This window comes from Electrona antarctica (genome assembly GCF_951216825.1).
Source record: "Electrona antarctica genome assembly, chromosome: 8".
In the NCBI taxonomy this organism is placed as follows: domain Eukaryota; kingdom Metazoa; phylum Chordata; class Actinopteri; order Myctophiformes; family Myctophidae; genus Electrona; species Electrona antarctica.
In genome coordinates, this window is record NC_136789.1 from 3,036,357 (window position 1) to 3,058,438 (window position 22,082).

Here is a 22,082-nt window from a genome sequence, read left to right on the forward strand (position 1 = left end):
CCTAATTAATTTCAGATCAAATATAAATATAACATCCTTACCCGGGCTTTCCATGGACCCGCTATAAATTGTATATTTCATGAATGGAATTAAAGAACGGTTTACCGCGGTTCGTCTATTTCTATTCCAGCTGGTCCATATTTTCCCCCTTGCATATTCATTACAGACGGTACAGTAGCCTACATGTACATGCACCGCCTGTAAAGGGGGTGGATCACCGCTGTAGTGTTCGTGTGTAGAGATGTAGGCCACTACTATGCTGCTTGTGCTGTTCGTTGTGTCAACAAGAGGAAAGGGAAAGTCTGGTATTAGTAGACAGTAACTTCTGCTCGCAAAAACGGTGGTTCAGAGAGCGGCGCGCGGATCAAACGTGGTGTCGTAACGACGTATCGCCTGACTACAACAACGCCGATCTGGTAAGTTGTGTGATGTTATTTTAGTTCTTGCATTAGGCTGGCTAACCATCCTGTGTGTTTTGAACGTTTTCTTGTGTTGGCATTCTAATTCTAGAAGGTTGCCTAATTGCTGTGTGAAAATGTTTTTGTTTTTGTTTTGTTTTGTTTTGTTTTGTTTTGTTTTGTTTTCTTTTGTTTTCTTTTGTTTTCTTTTCTTTTGTTTTCTTTTCTTTTCTTTTCTTTTCTTTTCTTTTCTTTTTCCTTTTTGCTGACCAGATTTGTTGACCAATGCAATTCATCCCATCAACATTGATGCCAGACAGTGTCAATCAAATGTTTCATATGTGAACACATTCCAATTAAGTTTCCAACAACATAGACCTACCTTACAGGCTTACACAGGCAGTAACAGCGACATATGCTTCATGCAATGGGTCTGGCATCTCTGGATAGATGATAGTTGAAATTAATACGTGAGAATATATTTCTATATATAATATTCTAAATCTAATATATTTATAGTGCATTTGATTTCCTCAGAGGAACTATACTTAAATCTTTCTGGGGCGTTGGCTGTCTGTCTGTCTTTGGCTGCATGCTGACTTCTGGAAGTCTACCCCCAAATCTGTTTCTAGTTAAGTTTTTTTTTCTTTTTCAACCCCAGGATGGAACCGCTGAGGCTAAAAAATGCATCCCAGAGATCAATTAAAATTCCTCTACAGCTATTTTTCATTCACTGTGAGGAAGTGTGTGCGTGTATCTTTGTAAATTGCGAGGGGTTATGGTTTCAGTGCTGGTTCCCCTGCCTGTCATTATTCTAAAAAGGAGACAGCAGTGAGCCAGCAGCCATGACCCTCTCAACACACGCACAATGAAGATTAAATGGAATATAGCCTATATATATACACACACACACACACACACACACAGTATATATATACAATTATTATTATTATTCTTTACAGTGTTTGAGTGGTGCACAAACATATAACTGTGATCCCTTGGCTGCTGGGGGGAGAAAAGCCCCGTAGAGTTAACTCAGAAAATGAATATATTTTTACTAACATCTTGGAAGAACAGAGAGTAGGCCTATTAAATGTTCAGTGTGAAGGTATGCCTACTTATTCCAAGTTATGATTTGGGAGTTAGAATTAAAACCAGTTGTCATTTCAATTTCCAGGGTTGCAGCCCAAATCTTACAAATAGGCTATGCAAACAGCAGTAATATTTTGCTAATTTGACAGATTATTACTGACTACTTGATTTTAAGTAAAGTAGACAGTAATCTGCAGCTAATACCCCCCCAACCATAACTGCGCAAACGCAACACACACACATGCACGCACATGCACGCACGCACGCTCGCGCGCGTACGCACACACACACACACACACACACACACACACACACACACACACACACACACACTAACCCAACCCTAAACAAGAAAGAGCAAAATGATACAAAATGCATCACCTTTCCATTCTCAGAAGTCAGAACATAAGTCTATAGAACAAGCATGCGTGCACGCATTGACACGCGTGCGCGCACACGCACACACACAAAATGAAGTAACCCAACCCAATACTCATACTGTATATGTGATTCACCTCTTGCTACTGCACAGACACAAAACATCCTCTGGCCACACATCCTGCATGCTAAAGAAATTACCATGAGCTCAGCCCCATAAAATAACACCGTAAAGCCATAAAGCTTCATACAGCATGTCTGACTTCACATCTAACTAACTCCATTATGTTTAGGCTCTGGGGTTCTGGGAAACGTATGCCAGGAAAACACTTTTTCCCCTCTCGTTTTATTTTAATTTCTTATGGTTGATTTATTTCCAAATATACAATATACTATGGTGACCCATTTCTGGAAGAAAATATATTCTGGGTGACCCATTTCTGGAAGAAAATATATTCTGGGTGACCAAAATCTATAAAAGTGTATTTGTGAAAACTTTCCATTCTATTTAAATACATAACAGCTGTAGCTATTTTACTTTCTAATACCACATAACTTCTGTTCCAATCCAGTATAGTTTTGATGGACTACAAAATTAAATGATGAAGGCTAAATTAACCCACTCTGTACAGTACGAACGAAGTGTTAATAATGTATCCACAGTGAGTGTACCAATGTAATCAAACAGAGTCGTAAGACTCGATTTGATTACTTTTGTACACTCTCAGTGTGACAGACCGGGACTTGTATTTAATTAATTCTCTGCTGGCACCGACATCATTCAGGTTATGACACAAAGAGAGATACGAGTGGCAACATATTCGACACCACCTTGTGAAATCAAATCACTCCTGACACCTGTGCCACACATGCGTAGGGGTGTAGGGGTGTCGTTTATGGATCAGCTTTATTTTCTGTTGGATGATGATGATGGACAATAAACACACATGTCATGGATAAATGTCACAGATGAATCTGATTGCCTTTCTAGGCTGTGCTTCTTTGTGGTTTTAATGTTTATTATACACACATGTTCCACTCCTACCTACTGCCTTACTGAATGGAGTGAAGGGCGTTGCATTGGCACAGGACAATTCCAACAAAGCACCAACCCTAGTCAACAAACAACATACAGTATAGGACTGTCAGGGCTCCCAATCTTATTTGTCTTTACTTTTGCTAGTTCATTCATGTGTGAGATTGTCCAGGTGGTGCAGTCTTCTGCCAGTGGCGGCTGCGGAGCCACTTTCCATTTGACATAATCTGAACCGCTCTATGGTTGAGGTGACAGTGATCTTTGATAATTCTGGTCATCATATAAATCTTGGATGTAGGGAATATCACATCCGTTGATACACTTGACCTGCGGTTGAGGTCAGTACAGTTTCCATAGCAGACAGTGATGCAGCCAGTCAGGATGCTCTCAGCTGTATACCTCTGCTGTAGGCCCCGAGGACCTTGCAGGGTCCCATGTCTGTTGTAGGCCCCGAGGACCTTGCAGGGTCCCATGTCTGTTGTAGGCCCCGAGGACCTTGCAGGGTCCCATGTCTGTTGTAGGCCCCGAGGACCTTGCAGGGTCCCATGTCTGTTGTAGGCCCCGAGGACCTTGCAGGGTCCCATGTCTGTTGTAGGCCCCGAGGACCTTGCAGGGTCCCATGCCGGACGTTTCCAGACACAGAGAAAGTAGAGGCATTGTTCTGCCTTCTTCACCAATCACCACCTGTCAGTCTGTATAAGGGTTTACTGCATTCCATGCTGTACTGTACTGTACAGTACTGTACTGTACTGCACTGTACTGTACTGTACTGTACGTTCCTTTTTGGTGATTTTAGGGCCTTTGTGGTGCTATGGTACATGAGGTGCATGCATAGTCGAATTAACCTTGAATGAGTATTCAAAGTATTCTTACTGACTAGTGAGGAGATCCTGTACAAAAATCTTGTTTTTTGCCAGGTTGACTTTCTTTTAGTAGTTGTCATTTTTTCTCTGGAAAGATTTGCCTCTCCCTCCCTCTGGAACTAAGGGAGGTAATTTAATCTTTTCATGTGATAACATTGTCACCCACTTTAATTGTGAAGCCGTCGGCGTTGATGAGGTTTCTATTTGACCCAAATGAACTCACAAAGGGTCATACAAACTCACAGTTTGGTACTAATTCACAGTGTGTGCTTCACATTCCACAGTCACAGAGGATTCACATCTGTTAATGTGATCACTGATCATGTCTGTTGATTCACACAGTGGCTATGCTTAGTCTATTGTACTGCAGCAACATGATGCGTTCCTTCGGTCTTACATTACAAGACATAAATCTGTGGTATCTGGCTGTGGTGTAGTGGGCTTTTGTCTGGGATGTGTCCTTTCATTCTAGTTCTTTGTGTGTCATGTGAAGAGTACAAATGATCAGCAAAAATGGGACAGTCGAAATTATTTTGAACATTGCATCGTCCCGCATCGCCCCACATCGCCCCGACTCATTGTCACAATTTGACATTTTTGGATAATTTTGCCTATAAATACATGCCGACAATAGGGATGCTATGGTCAAAAGTGGTTAACTGTGAGAGACATCCTTATAAGATTAACACACACTGAAATGAAATGAAACAGTATGTTAGAACAGTTAGAGTATGTTAATACAATACCTATAGCTAGTACATCTGCATTTGTTGGAGGTGGTCTCACTTCTCTTCCATTGAGAAACGTAGACCCTGGTACACCTTACTTGTTGACAATAAGTACTGCCTCAAGCTCATAAGCACCCTGACCAAGAGGGGATTCTGTCTTTTTGGGGTGGTAGACATTAATTTTGGTCTCTCTCACAGGAGACTTGTGGGTTCAAATTGAGGATAGGACATAAAAGTTATGGATTGAAGCTAAGCTTTAAAATAGAACCTATTTGGGACCAATACATCAATACGATATTATGGTGGCAGGTGACATTTCATGTTTTACACACACACGCACACACACAATCAAGTACAGGGACCTTGAAACCCTGTCAAGTACAAAGTTTATAAGGCTAACCCTGCATGGAGAGGAAAGGACTTTAAATACCTGTAACACCAGTAAGACGCCTGAGAGCAAGAAGCGACCTCGCCCTTTAGGGTGCACGCATCCGCCTGGGTAACAGCAGACTGCCGCTTTGGCATGGGGGGTCAGATCAACATATGGAATGAATTCTGTACTGGCCATATATGGAGTGTGTCTTGAGTGTACAGGGTTTGATGAGGTCAGATTAACATATGGAATGTCAGAACAGGTCAGCTCCATATTTGGAGATCTAAGGGTGGCAGCGGGGGCAGTGTCTTGAGTGTACAGGGTTTGAAGTTTGAGGTAAAATGTGGAGTTGCTGGCCAAAATGGATGGCACCATATATGGGCATTCCCATATATGGGCTTAATATTGATGACATCAGGGATCTCCATTCCTGATGATGTCACGTGATGTCACGTGATGGGGGTGACGGACTAACTAACTAACTAACTAACTGACGGGAAATGCAAGTTTTCATAGTAAATGCCATCTGTGGTCGCAACAAAACAAAGTGAACATGCCATGACTTCAATTAACCACTTAAACCCTATAGTAGCCTATACTTAAATGACCGGAGTCCTGCAGGGCTGCATACTAGATCCACTAGTATTTCCCTCTACTGAAAATAACTGATCTGCAAACGGGTTTTCTTCTTAAAAAATGTCCACAATAGAGACGCTATACTGTAGGGTTCAAGTGGCTGAATATAGTGAAATAGCTAGCTCAATTTTCTATCACCAGTGTTCGTCTCCAGACATCAGTCCATTGCTGACACAGACACAATTAGCAATGGGCAGTACATGAAACACAATTAAGTCTAGTCTTTAGAGAATTCACTTTAGTGACCAACAAGTATGTGTTCTGTTTAAAATGTGTTTGTATAGTGTGTGTGTGTGTGTGTGTGTGTGTGTGTGTGTGTGTGTGTGTGTGTGTGTGTGTGTGTGTGTGTGTGTGTGTGTGCGCGCACGTGCACACGTACAATGTCTATGTGTGCTGGCATTAGCTTATCGTTGAAGAATGTAGTGGAAAGTCGAGAAACAGGAAGTCTCCGGCGGAATGGTGGAGCTGGCACAGTCAGTGCACACACACACACACACACACACACACACACACACACACACACACACACACACACACACACACACACACACACACACACACACACACACACACACACACACACACACACACACACACACACACACACACACACACACACACACACACACACACACACGCGCACACACACACACAGACTCATTTTCTCATATTGTGTTTCCTCAGCTGGATGGGTGCATTGGTCTACACTCTACATTGTCCATCACTACTGCCTTGTCATGCCTTTTTATTTCTCATTGTGTGCATGCGTGCGTGTCTGTCTGTCTGTCTGTCTGTCTGTCTGTCTGTCTGTCTGTCTGTCTGTCTGTCTGTCTGTCTGTCTGTCTGTCTGTCTGTCTGTCTGTCTCCAAACATGCTGGAGGTTGTCCTCGGCCAGATGAGATGATGTCACCTCTTCTCCATGTGCTGTTCTTACACAACTCTGCAGTCTGCATGTGGTTGGTTTGGGATATGGATTGAGGGACACGTTACGAGTGGCAATAAATTAAATCAAGGGGTAGAACGGAGAGAGAGAGAGAGAAAGAGAGAGGGATAGAGAGAGAGAGAGAGAGAGAGAGAGAGAGTGAGTACTACTACTACTAGTACTAGCACGCACGCACGCACGCACGCACAGAGTGTTGTCCTTGGCTCTGGTACTGCTTTCCTAGGACTTTCCAGATTGGGCCGAGTGATGATGTGAAGTAAAGATCCCAGAAACAGGAACTCATTTCACATTCAACACTGACTCACTTTGATTATAGATCAAGGTGTTCAGAGATCAAGTCATTTGAATAATGTGAATGGAAGAAGGAACTTGAGACACTCGGTTCCAGATCCACGAGTACTCCAAACCTTGAACCTTAAAACAGCTCCCCCCACACACACACACACACACACACACACACACACTCACTCTTTACCTCAAAAATGTCCACACTCTTAAAAGAACATTAAAAGAAAAACATATAAATGTGGGAATGGTCCACCCACTCCACTTTTTACAAGCTAGAAAAACTAAATAAAGGAGGTGTCAGCGTTTTCATGAGAGGAGGCAGAATTGTTGAGGGTATTCGAACTGAAAAGAGAACAGCAAAACATGCATCAACATAGCCCTTTCCAACCATGTTTCATGTCAGTGAAACCTGCTCTGTTCCTCTTGGCTACGTATTTGGATACGGGTTCATTTCCTGGCAGCCATTGTTTGTCTCCCGTGAAAATCAGATAACATGGACGATGCCCATAGCGGAGTAACGCTTTGAAAGGCTGTTTGCATGCTGGAATGTTGATAGATACAGACCCTACGTCACCCCAACAACACAACTGTCCTGCGTCCTGAGTCTCGACCTGAATCGGAAGGGAAATGGTCACTCAGAAAATGGGAAGTGGGAGTGGAAGTCCAGAACAAGAGTGATAGATGGGTTTGGAAACAATCTCCACCCTCTGAATGGACAGATTGTTCCATTTCTGTTGACTTGGCAGGTAGAGAAAAGAGTGTGAGCTGTCTTATGAAGCCTAATTTACAGGATTTCAAAATGGGGGTCGCCAAAACAAATTGAAACATAAAAAAATCCTAAATAGAATATCTTCAAGCTGACAACAACTTGTGATAAACTTGACTCATGCTTGCATACACACACTCATTGAGCTCACAACCAACTTGATGAGCTTGTAGATTGGCAATGTTTGACGAAGTGATTTGGTGTAGTATCGGTTCAAGTACAGTTGTAACTCAGGTCTGCTTTACTTATGAATAAAGGGTTAAAGTTGAACTTCCCTGTATGGACTGCATTCTACTCACATGGTGTTCCACCAGGGAAAAGGGAAGTGGTTGGGGAAGAACTGTGGTTTTGAGCGTTTTGTAGGGAGTGGTTCATATCAGAGAGAGAGGTGTGTGTGTGTGGGTGTATGTGTGCATGTGTGTGTGTGTGTGTGTGTGTGTGTGTGCGTGCGTGCGTGCGTGCGTGCGTGCGTGCGTGCGTGCGTGCGTGCGTGCGTGCGTGCGTGCGTGCGTGCGAGTTCGTTTTCTGGTTCTGTCAAAGAGCTGTCAGCATTCTGAATCTGACCACATATCATAGCTGGCATTCCTTTATGTGCTGTTCACCTGAGTACACAGTACCCACCCACCCACACACACACACACACACACACACACACACACACACACACACACACACACACACACACACACACACACACACACACACACACACACACACACACACACACACACACACACACACACACACACACACACACACACACACACACACACACACACACACACACACTCTCTCTCTCTCTCTCTCTCTCTCTCTCTCACTCTTTTCACACCAATTGAGGAGAATTCCACATGGTCAGCGAGCATGAACTTGGTGTGGGAAGAAAACTCAAACCACAGACTGTGTGTGAGTGTGTGTGTGTGTGTGTGTGTGTGTGTGTGTGTGTGTGTGTGTGTGTGTGTGTGTGTGTGTGTGTGTGTGTGTGTGTGTGTGTGTGTGTGTGTGTGTGTGTGTGTGTGTGTGTGTGTGTGTGTGTGTGTGTGTGTGTGTGTGTGCGTGCGCGCGCATGCATGCGTAGGTGTGTGCAAGTGTGGTTACCTCAGTTTCAATTTGTCACTGAGTTAATTCACCATGAGTCTCAACCCTGTAATCAGAGGTCCGTGTCTTGAGTTTGAGGGTAATGAAAGTGATGATTTAAGGCCTATGTTTAGGGAGGTGATGTGGACGCTGTATTTTAGGGAGGCTGATTATTTCCCTTGTCCTGTGGTGTGGGTAATTGCTCCCTATTCCTTACATACATTGCTGTGTTGTGAAAAATGTGGCACTTCCTTCTATCAAAAACAACTGAAATACAATTCTTTATACTCCAGTGAGAGAATAAATGTTTGCTTTGAGCAATCTCACATGCAGTTGTGTGTCTAGCAGTTAGCAAGAGTGCAGAACTGACTGGCTTTTATTTCCACCCGGAGAGTATTTTACTCCAAATGTGAAAGACAGCAGAACTGACTGGCTTTTATTTCCACCCGGAGAGTATTTTACTCCAAATGTGAAAGACAGCATTGCCTGTTCTCTATAGTCAGTGTTCATAGAACAGTGTTCTCAACTGTGGCCCTGGGGAGGCCAACTGCACCCCTCTAGGCTGCATTCACTTAGCCTGGCTAATAAGCCCTTATCCCTTATCTCCATTAGACTCTGACTTTCTTTCTTTACACTCTGATGTCAAATTACACATTACCTTGTTGTCCAAACACTACACACAATGTTCAGTTGTTGCACACACTTCTCACATAAAATGTCAAAGCATCAACCTACAACACACAAATAGTCAAATCTCTAAACATTCAGGTCTGGTGAGCAATTTTCTATCAGGACTGCAGCATAAAAGGGGCTTGAGAGCCTGTTTTGTTTGGTGAACAATGGAGAACCTTGAAGAGATCGACAACCAGAGAAGGAGAGGGGTAAGAGTGAGAGGAGGAGGAGGTAGAGGAGTAGATGAACAGAGAGAAGGAGGAGGAGGATGGGGGAGAGGAAGACAAGGAGAAGGACTAGGAGGAGGAGGACATGGTGGAGGAGGAGGACATGGTGGAGGAGGAGAACAAGGTGGAGGAGGAGGAGGAGGAGGGAGAGGAAGAGGAAGAGGAGAAAGAAGAAGGAGAACGGTCATATCTAATGAGATTCGGGCAACTGTGGTTGACCATGTGCTCAATCATGGTTTGACCATGAGCGAGGCTGGCCAGAGGGTCCAACCCAATCTCAGCCACTGCTGGCATCATTAGAACATGTTTCTGTTCTATTCCTTCCACCTTATTCACCTTTCCTGAATCCTATTGAGGAGCCGGCTTTGAGCAGGCTGGTTTACAGTAAAAAAACAGAAAAAAAAGAAATTTGTGTGCTGTTTTATGTTTGACTATGAAAAAGTAGGCCTACACGGAGAAATGGCTCATTCTCCAGAGTCATTGTCATTCATGTGTGTTCCATTTCTATGATTGTGTTTCCAGTTTTTCACTTCATTGTGCTGTAAATGCTTGGTAGTGTGCAGCAAATGCTAGTTGTGTGTACTCAATGAATGGTATGTGTGTGTCATTTGAAAATATGGCTGTGTGTACCAAATGAAAACACGAGTTCCATTTTGTGAACAGTTTGATGAAGAGATTTGATGGCAAAGAGTCATCATGGAAAAGGAGAGTCAGGGTTTAGCATTTTGTGTGTATTGTTTTCAGATTTGTGTGTGCAGTTTTGAGAATGCCGTTAGGTTGTGAAAAACGTGTGTTAACAATCGTGAAAAACTGTAATGGCTGCTCCAATGCATTTCCAATGGAAGTCACATGGTTTGACGAGACAGTCTTGTTTGATGGGGGGAGGAGGGCAGAAAACAGCCATCAAACAAGACTGTCTTGTCAAACCGTGACTTCACTGGAAATGAAATGGAGCGGCCATTAAACGTTTTGATACGTAGGACAGACACAAGGCACAAGATACTAGGTGTTTGATATGTGTAATGCAGCCCTAGGCTGCATTCCAATTCTTAACCACTTTAAATATTGAAAATAGCAGATAAACAAGTTTGGCTATTTGTTGTACGACAGTAAGGCTTAAGTGGTTATAATTACCTGAGTAGATGGAGAGAATGAGAATCAGCACTACTCTGGTTAACCAGGAATGCACTGCAAAATCCTGAGACTTACTTTAGCTCATTCTTATATTTTATTTTACAGTGTGGGGTTGACATTTTAGCATTTATAGGAATGAGGGTTAGCGGTTCCAATGTGATTATGCAAACCTTTCTGACCATAACGCAGTAGGTGGGGGGACCTCAAATAAGGGTTGAAAGTTGAAACAAAGTTTGAAAGGTTGGAAAAAGCCACTAAATAGTCCCTCGAAGAAGTTACCAAAACAAAAATAAACATCCCCACATGTTGAATTCCATGACTGCTTGCTCAAATATAGGCCTACATAAATATGGAAGTAACAAGTTTCTGATATGCATGATAAGGCATCTCTGTCATACCTCTTGACCTCACCTCTAACTTGCTCTGTCATCGACATGATTCAATCCTCCACCATCTGTCCGCCTATAGAATCGATTGTTCTTAGGTTTACTGAGCAATGCATCATTTTTTATGGCCCTGTCCTGTCAGCTTGAGGTAAATGATAGTGATATTAATCGTGCAGATGCACGTCATGACAGCATGCTCATAAAGCACGGTGACAACTGATGTTAATTATTAACACATGCAAACACGGATAGAAACACAGAAGAATGCAAAGAAACTGGAACAAAAACTGGAACAACTGGAACAAAAACTGGAACAAAAACAATCCTCGTGAGCTCTGGAAGCTACTAAACAATCAACTAGGCTGCGGTCAGAAACTAAAAACCAGGTTTTCAAACATTAACATCAAATCGAACGACACACTCATCACTGACAAACTTGATGTGGCCAACTACTTGAACATCTTCTTTACAAACATAGCAACAACTCTGGTTAACAAACTGCCCTCCCACTCTGGGCTCTTTGGTGTAGAGCACATTAAAACCTTCTACAGAAACCTAGGTGTTTGTAAAGACGATATTTAACTAGTTATGGTAACAACTGATGAGGAACTTAAGAAATTGAGTGCCCTCCAACCCCACAAGGCCACTGGCCATGACAATATTCCCTCCAAATTTCTCAGAGACTCAGCCATCTTTATAGCTCCAATAATCACCCACATAGTAAGTAAGTAACCCCCTTGCACAAGAAAGGGAGTAAATTAGACCCCGGCAACTACCGCCCTATTTCTATTCTAAGCTCCATCTCGAAAGTGATGGAATAAATAGTCTATGAACAGGTTGAAAAGTATCTTGCCACAAATAAATTAATGTACGAGTTCCAATCTGGCTTCAGAACATCCCACTCCACTGACACATGCCTTCTCTATTTGAGCGACCACATCAAACATGAGGTGGATGCTGGCAAATACTGCGGCATGGTCATGCTGGACCTCCAAAAGGCTTTTGACACCGTGAACCACTCCATACTGGTTAACAAGCTAAAAGCAATTGGTTTCGATAGCACATCAGTGAGCTGGATGCAATCCTACCTGGAGGGGAGAGAACAGATGGTGGAGGTGAATGGAACACTGTCCCCCCCCCCCCCCCCCCCCCGCCCCCCTCCTAGTGAGCTGTGGTGTTCCACAAGGAAGCATACTAGGGCCTTTACTGTTCCTAATATATGTAAACGACATGACATCAGCTTGTGACTGCAACTTGTTCCTGTTCGCAGATGACTCAGCACTGCTAATCTCGGACAGGAACAAACTGCAGGTTGAAAAGGCCCTCAGCTCTGAACTCGGTAGAATATGCACCTGGCTCGCTGATAAAAAACTATCTTTACACCTGGGAAAAACTGAATCCATTCTCTTTGGATCTAATAGTAATCTCAGCAAGGCAAATTACTTCTTGGTTAGAGTGGGTGACAATGTTATCACACATAAAGATGAAATTACCTACCTAGGCTCCATCCTGGAGGCTAATCTTTCCGGTGATAAAATGGCCACCAACGTAATCAAAAAAGTCAACCAAAGAACAAGATTCCTTTACAGGATCTCCTCACTGGTCAACAAAAACACCTTGAAGACCTTAAGAGGAGCCCTCGTACAAGGTTTCTTTGACTATGCATGCACCTCCTGGTACCACAGCACCTCAAAGGCCCTTAAAACTAGGCTCCAGACTTCCCAAAACAAACTGGTCAGGCTCCTACTTGGCGCCGAACCCCCCGAACCCACCTCACCCCTGCCCACTTTGACAGGCTGGAATGGCTTAGGGTCGACGACAGAGTACAGCATCTTGCAATGGGTCTGGTCCACAAGATTCGATACACCACCAAGATACCCATGTACCTGTCTAGATACTTCCTTACAATTTATAATTTAAAATTTAGGCATTTAGCAGACGCTCTTAATCCAGAGCGATTTACATTAACTCTTTGAGAGTTTCATGGATTTCTATATAGTTTTTAGACTTCTCAATGGCAGAATGGCGTTTTTGAATGATTTATTGAAAATTCTCTGTTGTGAATGTGTGACAACGAAAGACCTTCAGAGAAAGCTTGGCTTGTCTGCTTCCAGGAAAAAAATGAACTGAGTTGATAAAATGTTTAGTTGTGGTGTTGGAAGCCATTTAAAAGAGCCTGCATTTACACTGGGTAGTGTTTCTAGGACAACAAAAAAAGTTATGACCGGTTGAAGTTTTATTTTCTAAATAACTTTTTTTCTGCTGGGCGTACATAGCCATGCAATATCTCATTTTAAAGGGTGAGTTGTCTAGTTCAATTAAAATAAAATAAAAAGTTTCTCACATGTACCACTGTAGATATTTTGCCATCTATAAATAGCATGGTCAGTCATGATCAATCTGACCTATCCAGCTAAAAGTCCCCCTAGCTCTGAAATGGAACATCATATAAACTCAATTCTTTTTTGGGGTAAAATTAGACATTCTAACGCACATTTTGATATATACCATGTTTACATAGTCTTACCAGTACCGTGTCTATTCATGCATGTATCTCAAAAACCTGTTGTGAAGAAACAGTTTTGATAAAAAACTCATCCAAGGACATTGTTTTGATATGACTTTGTGCCCATGATATGTATCAAAATATAGACTTGAATGTATACTGTATTATAACAAAAAAATTGGGTTCTTACCATCTACCGTTACAGAGTAAATCACAGTTGAAACTCGCTTAGTCAAACCATAAACCTCAGACTAGTGAACAAAATAGCCATGACAGGTCTAACTCATTGTAAAAGCTTGTCTTTTATTTTTTATGACTACTAACATAATACAATTATAATAAATATTACAGAAAATAAATAGGCCTACATACAAAACAGTTGTCCCCAAACTCCCCAGTGTCCCCAAACCACTGCATTCCAGTTGTTCTTGACGGTGTGTGTGTGTGTAGGCTAAATTTAAAAAAAAACAACAACTGAAATGAATGAATGCATCCGGTTCAGTGTCGGAGAACTCCATCGCAGTCTTGACTCTTCGTCTTCATCATCATCATCATCATCATCATCCTCCTCCTCCGATGCCAGTTCTAAATATATAAAAATAAACATTTAGCTGTAGTCAGCCCGGCCAATAGCCAGTTGGGGGGGGGGGACGACGTAGGCTATCTGACATCATCGTCATCATCATCATCACACGGAGACACACTAAACAATGTACAATCATGATTGTATACAATATACAATGAATGCAATTATCATGCAAGCTCAGACGTCAATGAAACGTCATACAGATCTTATATAATACGCTACTGTTAGCTTCACTCCCCGTCCCCCCTCCGATCCTTGTAGCAACGTCATCATAACCACGCGTTGCTTCAGTAAACGATGCATGTTTGTTCTCCGTCTTTGTAGACAGTAAATAAAAGGAGCGAACATTACTCTAAAGATCAGATCGCCTATAAGGCACGCTACAATATAAAATACTTGTACTGCCATGCGTGCATGCCTGCTACGATACATTTGTACTGCACCAACCAACCGATCGACACCAACCCCCCCCTCCAGCCCTTAGCCAGCACCAATGCACCGACCAACACCATTAGCCAGCACCTTCGGTGCTGGCTAATGGCTGGGGGCCATCGTGGTGAGTCATTCTGGCGTCATGATCTGACTAGTAGTAGTAATTATCCAAGCATCTATTTGTAGCGATCATCTTATGATTTCTGATCACTATAGAAGGGCATTTTCTACAATAAGATTACCTCAAAACATTCCGGGTTGATCGTCTTCTTCAATGGTTTCCCGGTATAGCTCATCGGACGACGATGGGGAGACAATGAAAAAAGGAGGGAGGGAGCAGCGAGTCTCGCTGTAAGCACTGGACCAGGGCTACTCCGCCTGGAGAAGGCGACTGGGACGCGTATGGATCAATACTACTACCACAAAACTCGCTCAAATAAATAGTACTGCTTTCAACTTTTTCTGCTAGAAAATCGCTCGGGCGAGACGGCAAACAGGCAAAACAATGAAAACTATGAAGACTCCCTCTGCCCCCACTGTTTACAGGGGGTGGGACCAGCTTCCAATGGCAACACGTACACGTGTGTCACGTGACACGGGTTTTCTGGGTAATGTAGTTGGAATATAAGCTCAGGAATTTAAACAGCGCTTCGGAGCATATTAATATGTTTAGATTCATCAAAAACTGTGAAGACGCCAATTGGCGTCATTGATCATTTACGGAATTCTGATGAAGACGCCAATTGGCGTCTTTCATCTTCTAAGGGTTAAGCAATAACAAAAGCATGGCATACATCACATATATAAAAAGTAGTTATCATGAATCATGCGTAAACTAAGAACGTAACAGTGGAGTATCTATGTTAACTATACATACTATACTATATAACATATTGTGTACTATAAAGTGCTATGACTACATAAAGTGCAATTCTAGAGCTGTCTACGTAACAAGCTATAAGTCTGTTTAGAATACTATCTAAGTCTACATAATGTGCTATCTAAGGGGCTAGGCTAGGGCAAGTGCTACGGGCCATGGTGGAGTCTGAAGAGGTGGGTTTTAAGACTACGGCGGAAGATTGGGAGGGAGGCTGCAGTTCTGACTGTGATGGGAAGTGCATTCCATAGTTTTGGAGCCAGAAGGGAGAAGAGTTTGGGACATGTGGAGCGTTGATGTTAACGAAGTCCACACCCACAACACCAAAGGGAGTGCAACGAACCATGTACAACCCAGATTCGGCACAAACAAGGGACTAAATAATTTTCGCTCCTATGCCACCAAAATGTGGAACGCCCTACCAACAGTCATTAAGACATGCAAATCCCTTGACTCCTTCAAAACCGCTCTCAAAGGGCACCTACGGACGGCTGCAATTCGAAACTGGCCCCCGTAAAATCTGAATCCCCCACCCACCCCTTTTCCCCCTCACTGTATATGTTTCTTTTCCCTTTTTACCTCCTTTATGATGAATTCCTGTTCTGTTCTTTGACTATATAGAAGTGTCTATTTGTACGTCTCTAAATGTTTTGATGAATTGAACAAGGTGGACCCTCTTGTAAACAAGTGTAATGCTTAATTGGGTCGTCCACTCACAGTTAACAGTCTTTGTATTGAGTTTGTGCTCTAAATGTACTGTAATAAATATTTCAATCAATCAATCAATCAATCAAACAGAAACACTGTGTGTGTGTGTGTGTGTGTGTGTTTCATCTACAAAATACAGCTGCACTGCCCCTTTGTGGTAGCTTTAGGTAGCATTTTGGCCAGCTAGGTTTCTTCCCTATCGAAAATTACTAGAAAGAGTGTTCAAATAACATCAATTATAAAATCATTATATGTATTTTTTTTTAAATTTCAGTTACTGAGTGAATTCACTTTCTCTCTATCTCTCTCTGTGTGTGTGTGTGTGTGTGTGTGTGTGTGTGTGTGTGTGTGTGTGTGTGTGCGTGCGTGCGTGCGTGCGTGCGTGCGTGCGAGTGTGTAGGTGTGAGCCATTTCCAGTGCAGTCATGTCAGACAGTGCTCAGTGTTTCTACTGCCGTGATGACCTCGGGGGGAAGCGGTTCGTCAGGAGTCAAGGCAGACCTGTGTGTGTCCGCTGCCATGCCAAGTTCTGTGCCAACACCTGCACAGAGTGCCGACGACCCATCAGTGTGGAGTCTAAGGTTGCCATTCACTTTATACCCTGTTACACACGCACACACGCACACACGCACGCATGCACAGTCAGTCGCATACACTCACTAGGGTTGCGATCCAGAACCGGAGGAACCGAAAGGAACCGGATCCAACTTGAGGAACCGGAATCGGTTCCATCACATTTGAAACCGTTAACGGAACCGGTTTGAACCACACTGTTGGAGCTGGTATACAATTACAATATTAGTGGTTCTCAAACGTTTTAACATCAACGTAGGACCATCTCTAACTCAGAGTTACAAACTCTGCAGGTCCATTTGGAACCCCGTATAGGAATCGTTAATAGGGAACCATTAATCGGAAACATTAACATCCTAAAGGATCCCAACCCTAGCTAGCACTCACATACACACACTCTTCTCTCTTTCTCTCTCTATCACTCCATCTCTCCATCTCTTTCTCTGTGTCTCTCTCATTCTTTCTTTTTCTCCCTCTCTTTCTCTACGACTTCCTGACTTTCTCACTGTCCCTCTCTCAGTTATCTTGCTCCCTTTTCCTCACCTCTCTCTCCATCTGCAGGAGCTGAGCCATAAAGGCCGCTACTGGCATGAGGACTGCTTCCGTTGTACCAAGTGCTACAAGAACCTGGCCAAGGAGCCCTTCAGCACCAAGGATGACCGCATCATGTGCGGGAAGTGCTGCTCCCGCGAGGACGCCCCGCGATGCCATGGCTGCTACAAACCTATACTGGCTGGTAGGGCTGCACCATACAAAAAACTAAATAAACAAATAAAATAAAATAAATAACATGATGCAGGCTGATAATGATGTGGTAAATCTCCTGACGAAGACCCGGAAGGGTCAAAACGTTGATTCTTCTTATCTAAATAAACGTATTGGGAGCTCAAGAAACGGTGTGCCGACATCCTACCTTCTCTCAGTCACCTCAGTCAGCAGCTATTATTTAATTACGTATCTATGGCATATGACTCCACATTTGGGCAAGGTTTCAGCCTAAATATACTCCCTTTGGCTTCTATTAAAAACTACTTAATCCTCTTCGTGCTGGATAGCACATGAAGTCTTCACCAACGAACGCCATTGCTGTCGATCTTCTGTCCAATGTTGCACTTGGCCCCAGGTCCATCCACGTTGTTTCATTTCCTTCTCCACGGATTTTCTCCAGGTCTCTTTGGGTCTGCCTTTTTCTTTTTCCAGGTGGTGTCCATCTTATGGCTACCCTTAGGATGGCATTTTGGTCCATTCTGCAAACATGTCCTATCCACATCCACCTTCTGAACTTGATCACATTTGACAGTGGGGTCAGGCCTGTTCTCCTGTACAGGTCTTTGTTGGAGATTGTCGTGGGCCAAAATATCATCAGGATTTCCCTATGGCATCTTTAAAAATCATTAAAAACCTAGTATATTAATATTTCCATAAACATATCTGAAAATAACAAATAACAAATGTGTGGCTGGCAGTGTAGATTGTGATATTAGCAACATACCGACAGACACACCCTATTATAGGGGGACTGCCCAATGTACCCATAGATCCAAAGTCCTGTCCGAACATGCGGGAAGGTTGGTGAACATGCATTAAGGTTGGCGAATGCATGGAGGTACTTCCTTGGCATACAGACAGACATACAGACAGACCCATTACACAGCTCTGCTGTAGAACCTCACCAATAAAGCAACAACAACAGGACAAGTTGATAATGCCGTGGCCAGCTATGAAGACAATTATATCATTATCGTCAACAATTTCTGAAAGAGAATATTTATTTTCTGCCTTTCTTTGTGTTTTTGGCTGCTACACTGCCTTTTCCAACTATTTGATGATGGAACAGATAGACTGTCGTGTCTCCCATCCAGGCACCGAGAGCGTGGAGTACAAAGGGAACTCCTGGCATGACGAATGCTTCACCTGCTGCCACTGTAAACGACCAATAGGATCTCTGAGTTTCATCTCCAAAGGAAGTGATGTCTACTGCAGCCCCTGCCATGACAGGAAGTTTGCCAAGCACTGTGCTGGCTGCAAGCAGGTTTTTATACATTCTTTTATAAACCACAATCCTGTGTTATATTAGGGCTATGCCACTAGGGTGTTGCCTATGCCTTCCTCCACTTCCTGCTTCACATTCTTACAGTGTAGCCACTGTCTTGGAGCGAATGATTACTGCAAAAATGTATTTAAGTGAGTAACTTGAGCAAAAGGAATTACAGGGGCACCTTAAAGGAGAACTTTGCCACTTGTTTGGGGGAGATGTGCAATCATTACTGATGGTCAATGTTTTCAATTGAAAAAGCAATAAAACATCACTACTGTACATACTGCATACTGCAGTACTGAAAACTGAGTGCATACTTACATACATACAACATGTAAGGTTTTAATTGGCAGTTTATTATAGTATAGGACATTGGTAAGCAGTGTCAACATTACAGACATGCCACCACTATGACAATGAATGTAAATAAGGCTGAACAGTGTGACCAACCCATTTTGGGCGGGAACCCCTTTTGGTGTTAGCATTATGTTATGCTTTAGCTATTGAAAAATCGAAGAACCACTGACATAGAAACATTGCTTTTTCAGAAAACTGTCAGGATGTAGAAGACATTTTTAGAATCTGATCTCAGGTCAAAATGGGTTAAATAGTTAGCGTTACAGGCTGTTCTACATTCAGATTTACTTCACAGTTTACCTTTATGAAAGAATGAATTGGTCCCAATGTACTTTAAAAACATGAACAACAAGTTGTTCAACATGTTAAAGACAGTTTTTCTAATTAAAGTACATTATAAGCAAGAGTAGTCATTTATAAATAATTCTGCAATGTAATAGTAATTTTAGGGGGCATGGTAAAATCTCTCCTCGACCTTTGCTCCTTCAGCCTATAACTACAGGAGGAGTAAACTACCAGGAGCAGCCATGGCACAGCCATTGTTTCGTGTGTGGTTCTTGCTCCAAGCCACTGGCGGGGACGAGCTTCACTAAACATCAAGACCAGGTCTTCTGTGTTGACTGCTACAAGACCGTTGTGGCCAAGAAGTGCAGTGGATGCCAGCAGCCCATCACAGGTTAGATGACTAACTCCGTTCCAAGGCTTTCTCATTGTCATCGTTTCATGGAGCATGATTCCTGTGTCCAAAAGGGAGGGAGCATTTGGCTTATTCTGATTGGTCTATTGAAGTGTAAACTGAAAAGGTCAAAAGGAAGTGCAAATACGATACTTGATAAGTTTGGGCTGTTGATTGATTAGATTATGCCTCTGATAGGCCTATTTCCACATAATGTTTGTTTATTTTCACTCCTTTGTGTTTCTGAGGAATGTAAACACTGGAATGTGAGGAGGAAACGGAAATCCTTTAACACCACCAGACCTCTTCTGAAACAAGTTCTGCTTATCCAAGAAATACAGGGACCTTAGTCATAGCTAGACTAGTCAAATTTGCAAGGCTTGGCAGACTCGAGACAGAAAATGAGAGGGCACTGGTACACCTTGCAAGAATGCCTTAAAATAATATTACAGGTATTTGACCAGACAGGTGACTTGTCGTCTTTAAAACAGACAAATAGACAGAAAGACAGGCTGACAATCACACATAGATTTTTTTCACACAGAAAAACAGACATTCAGAAAGGCACATAAAAACAGACATTCAGAAACGGACAGAAAAACAGACATTCAGAAAGGGACATAAACAACTAATAACAACTAAAAACAGACATTCAGAAAGGGACATAAACAACTCATTTCCATATGAGTGTAACCCAGTCTTTAGACCGAAATGGCTGCCCAGTGAATGTGCTCTTAAATCCCTCTTTTCGTCTGTCACCTTTCTCCTCCTGGCAGGTTTTGGCAAAGGCGTAAACGTGGTGAGCTTCGAGGGAGGCTCTTGGCATGAATACTGTTTCAACTGCAAGAGGTGCTCCCTCAGTCTCTCCAACAAGCGCTTCGTAGGCCAGGGGAGGGACATCCTGTGTCCTGACTGTGCCAACAAATAGTGATGGAGACACGATGACATGGGTTACATGGTTTACGTCACGTGGTTATTCTGTCATCATTCCATGGCTTAATCCTTATGTGTATACTAAATTACAGATCTACAAACTCACAATGCAACACTGCAACGCATTGTGAGGTTGTAGCTATTTTCGGTGAGCAACACAAATGCGCAACTATGTACAGTATAAATCAGGAAGTATGTACCTGTTGTTATCCCCAAAGCAATCTGAGTGAGAACCCATCGGCAAAAAAGAAAGGAAAAACAGTGCCCTCTTTTCCTTTGAATTTGCAAGAGACTACCCCCAAGGTAACAAAAGCCCAACGGTCTCTATTTCAATATTAATGAGAACTAGATTTGGTAGATCTGGAAATGTTTATTGGTTGTTTAGTTTTTATTTCATTTTTAAGTGAGAGTTTATACATGACTGAACAGAAGATTACACCTGCCATGTTGGGGACCAACACAGGTGTTTCAATTTGTCAGATTGGCGTAGAACATCATTTATGTGTTGGTCCCTAACCTGGTACTGTAGGTGTAGAACTACGTTTGAAATGCATGAGTAATGACATTCTGTGTATGGAAATATATGATTGATTGAAAGTTTGTTTGTTTGTTTGACTAGTTTCCAACTAGTAATAGAAGAAGAAAGAAAAGTGTTTGTATGGGTGCATTTGATGTTAGCACAGTCTGTGAAATGTGTTAGTGTTACTATACTTTTAATAGAGGGTATTATTTTGTGTTGTCTTACAGAAACTGTAGGCTGAACTTCTATGGGGAATCCCATGCTTACAGTAGGCCTACATGGACAACTTGTAATCCAAGCACTTTTTTATCTGATGTTTTAATTACATAACTGCATAAATCAAGGAGATAATACTTTTTGGACAAGAATAAATGACTGCATGCCTAGATTAATTGTGTTTCTGCTCCACTACTAAACTGAAATAAAGAAAAAATTGTGTATATGTCTCTTTGCTAGTGGATTTGTCAGGCTGGAAAAAGAGAGAGAGAGAGAGAGAGAGAGAGAGAGAGAGAGAGAGAGAAAGAGAGAGAGAGCCAAGAAACAACCAGAGATTCAGAAGCAATCAAGTACATTTAATGATTCATGTTGTAATTTTGAACAATCAACGTAAATAAGTAGTAGTTTACTATTGGTATTCAGTGTTCAGCGTTGAAGAACGCCCTCAGCAACAAAATGCAATTTCAAACCGGCCACTGTTCTGATAAACAGAAGGTAAATCAATACATTAACTTTGTTTCTTATACTGTAGGAGCAGGCATTTCAGTTTACTTTTCTTTCCTTATTTTGACAGAATAGAGAGTTGATAAAGTGGTGGGGAGGCAGTGTGTACTGTGTAGAGAGGCAGTTAACTTAACAGCTCACTCCACTCCACTTAGTGCAG

General features: G+C 42.5%; 1 protein-coding gene across 2 annotated transcripts; it reads left to right on the top strand.

The window, feature by feature from the left end:
- Positions 1–239: 239 nt before the first annotated feature.
- LOC306927995 (four and a half LIM domains protein 1-like) lies at positions 240–21,590 on the top strand. 2 transcript variants are annotated; one of them, XM_079507914.1, is made up of 6 exons: positions 240–420; positions 16,514–16,686; positions 17,240–17,414; positions 18,541–18,710; positions 19,563–19,749; positions 20,526–21,590. In XM_079507914.1, the coding sequence occupies exons 2-6, from the start codon at positions 16,531–16,533 to the stop codon at positions 20,675–20,677; spliced, it is 840 nt and encodes a 279-aa protein (XP_079364040.1). In that variant the 5' UTR covers positions 240–420; positions 16,514–16,530; the 3' UTR covers positions 20,678–21,590. The 2 variants fall into 2 exon arrangements, with proteins under 2 accessions (XP_079364040.1, XP_079364041.1); XM_079507915.1 differs by having other exon boundaries at positions 240–416; positions 16,507–16,686.
- Positions 21,591–22,082: the final 492 nt, after the last annotated feature.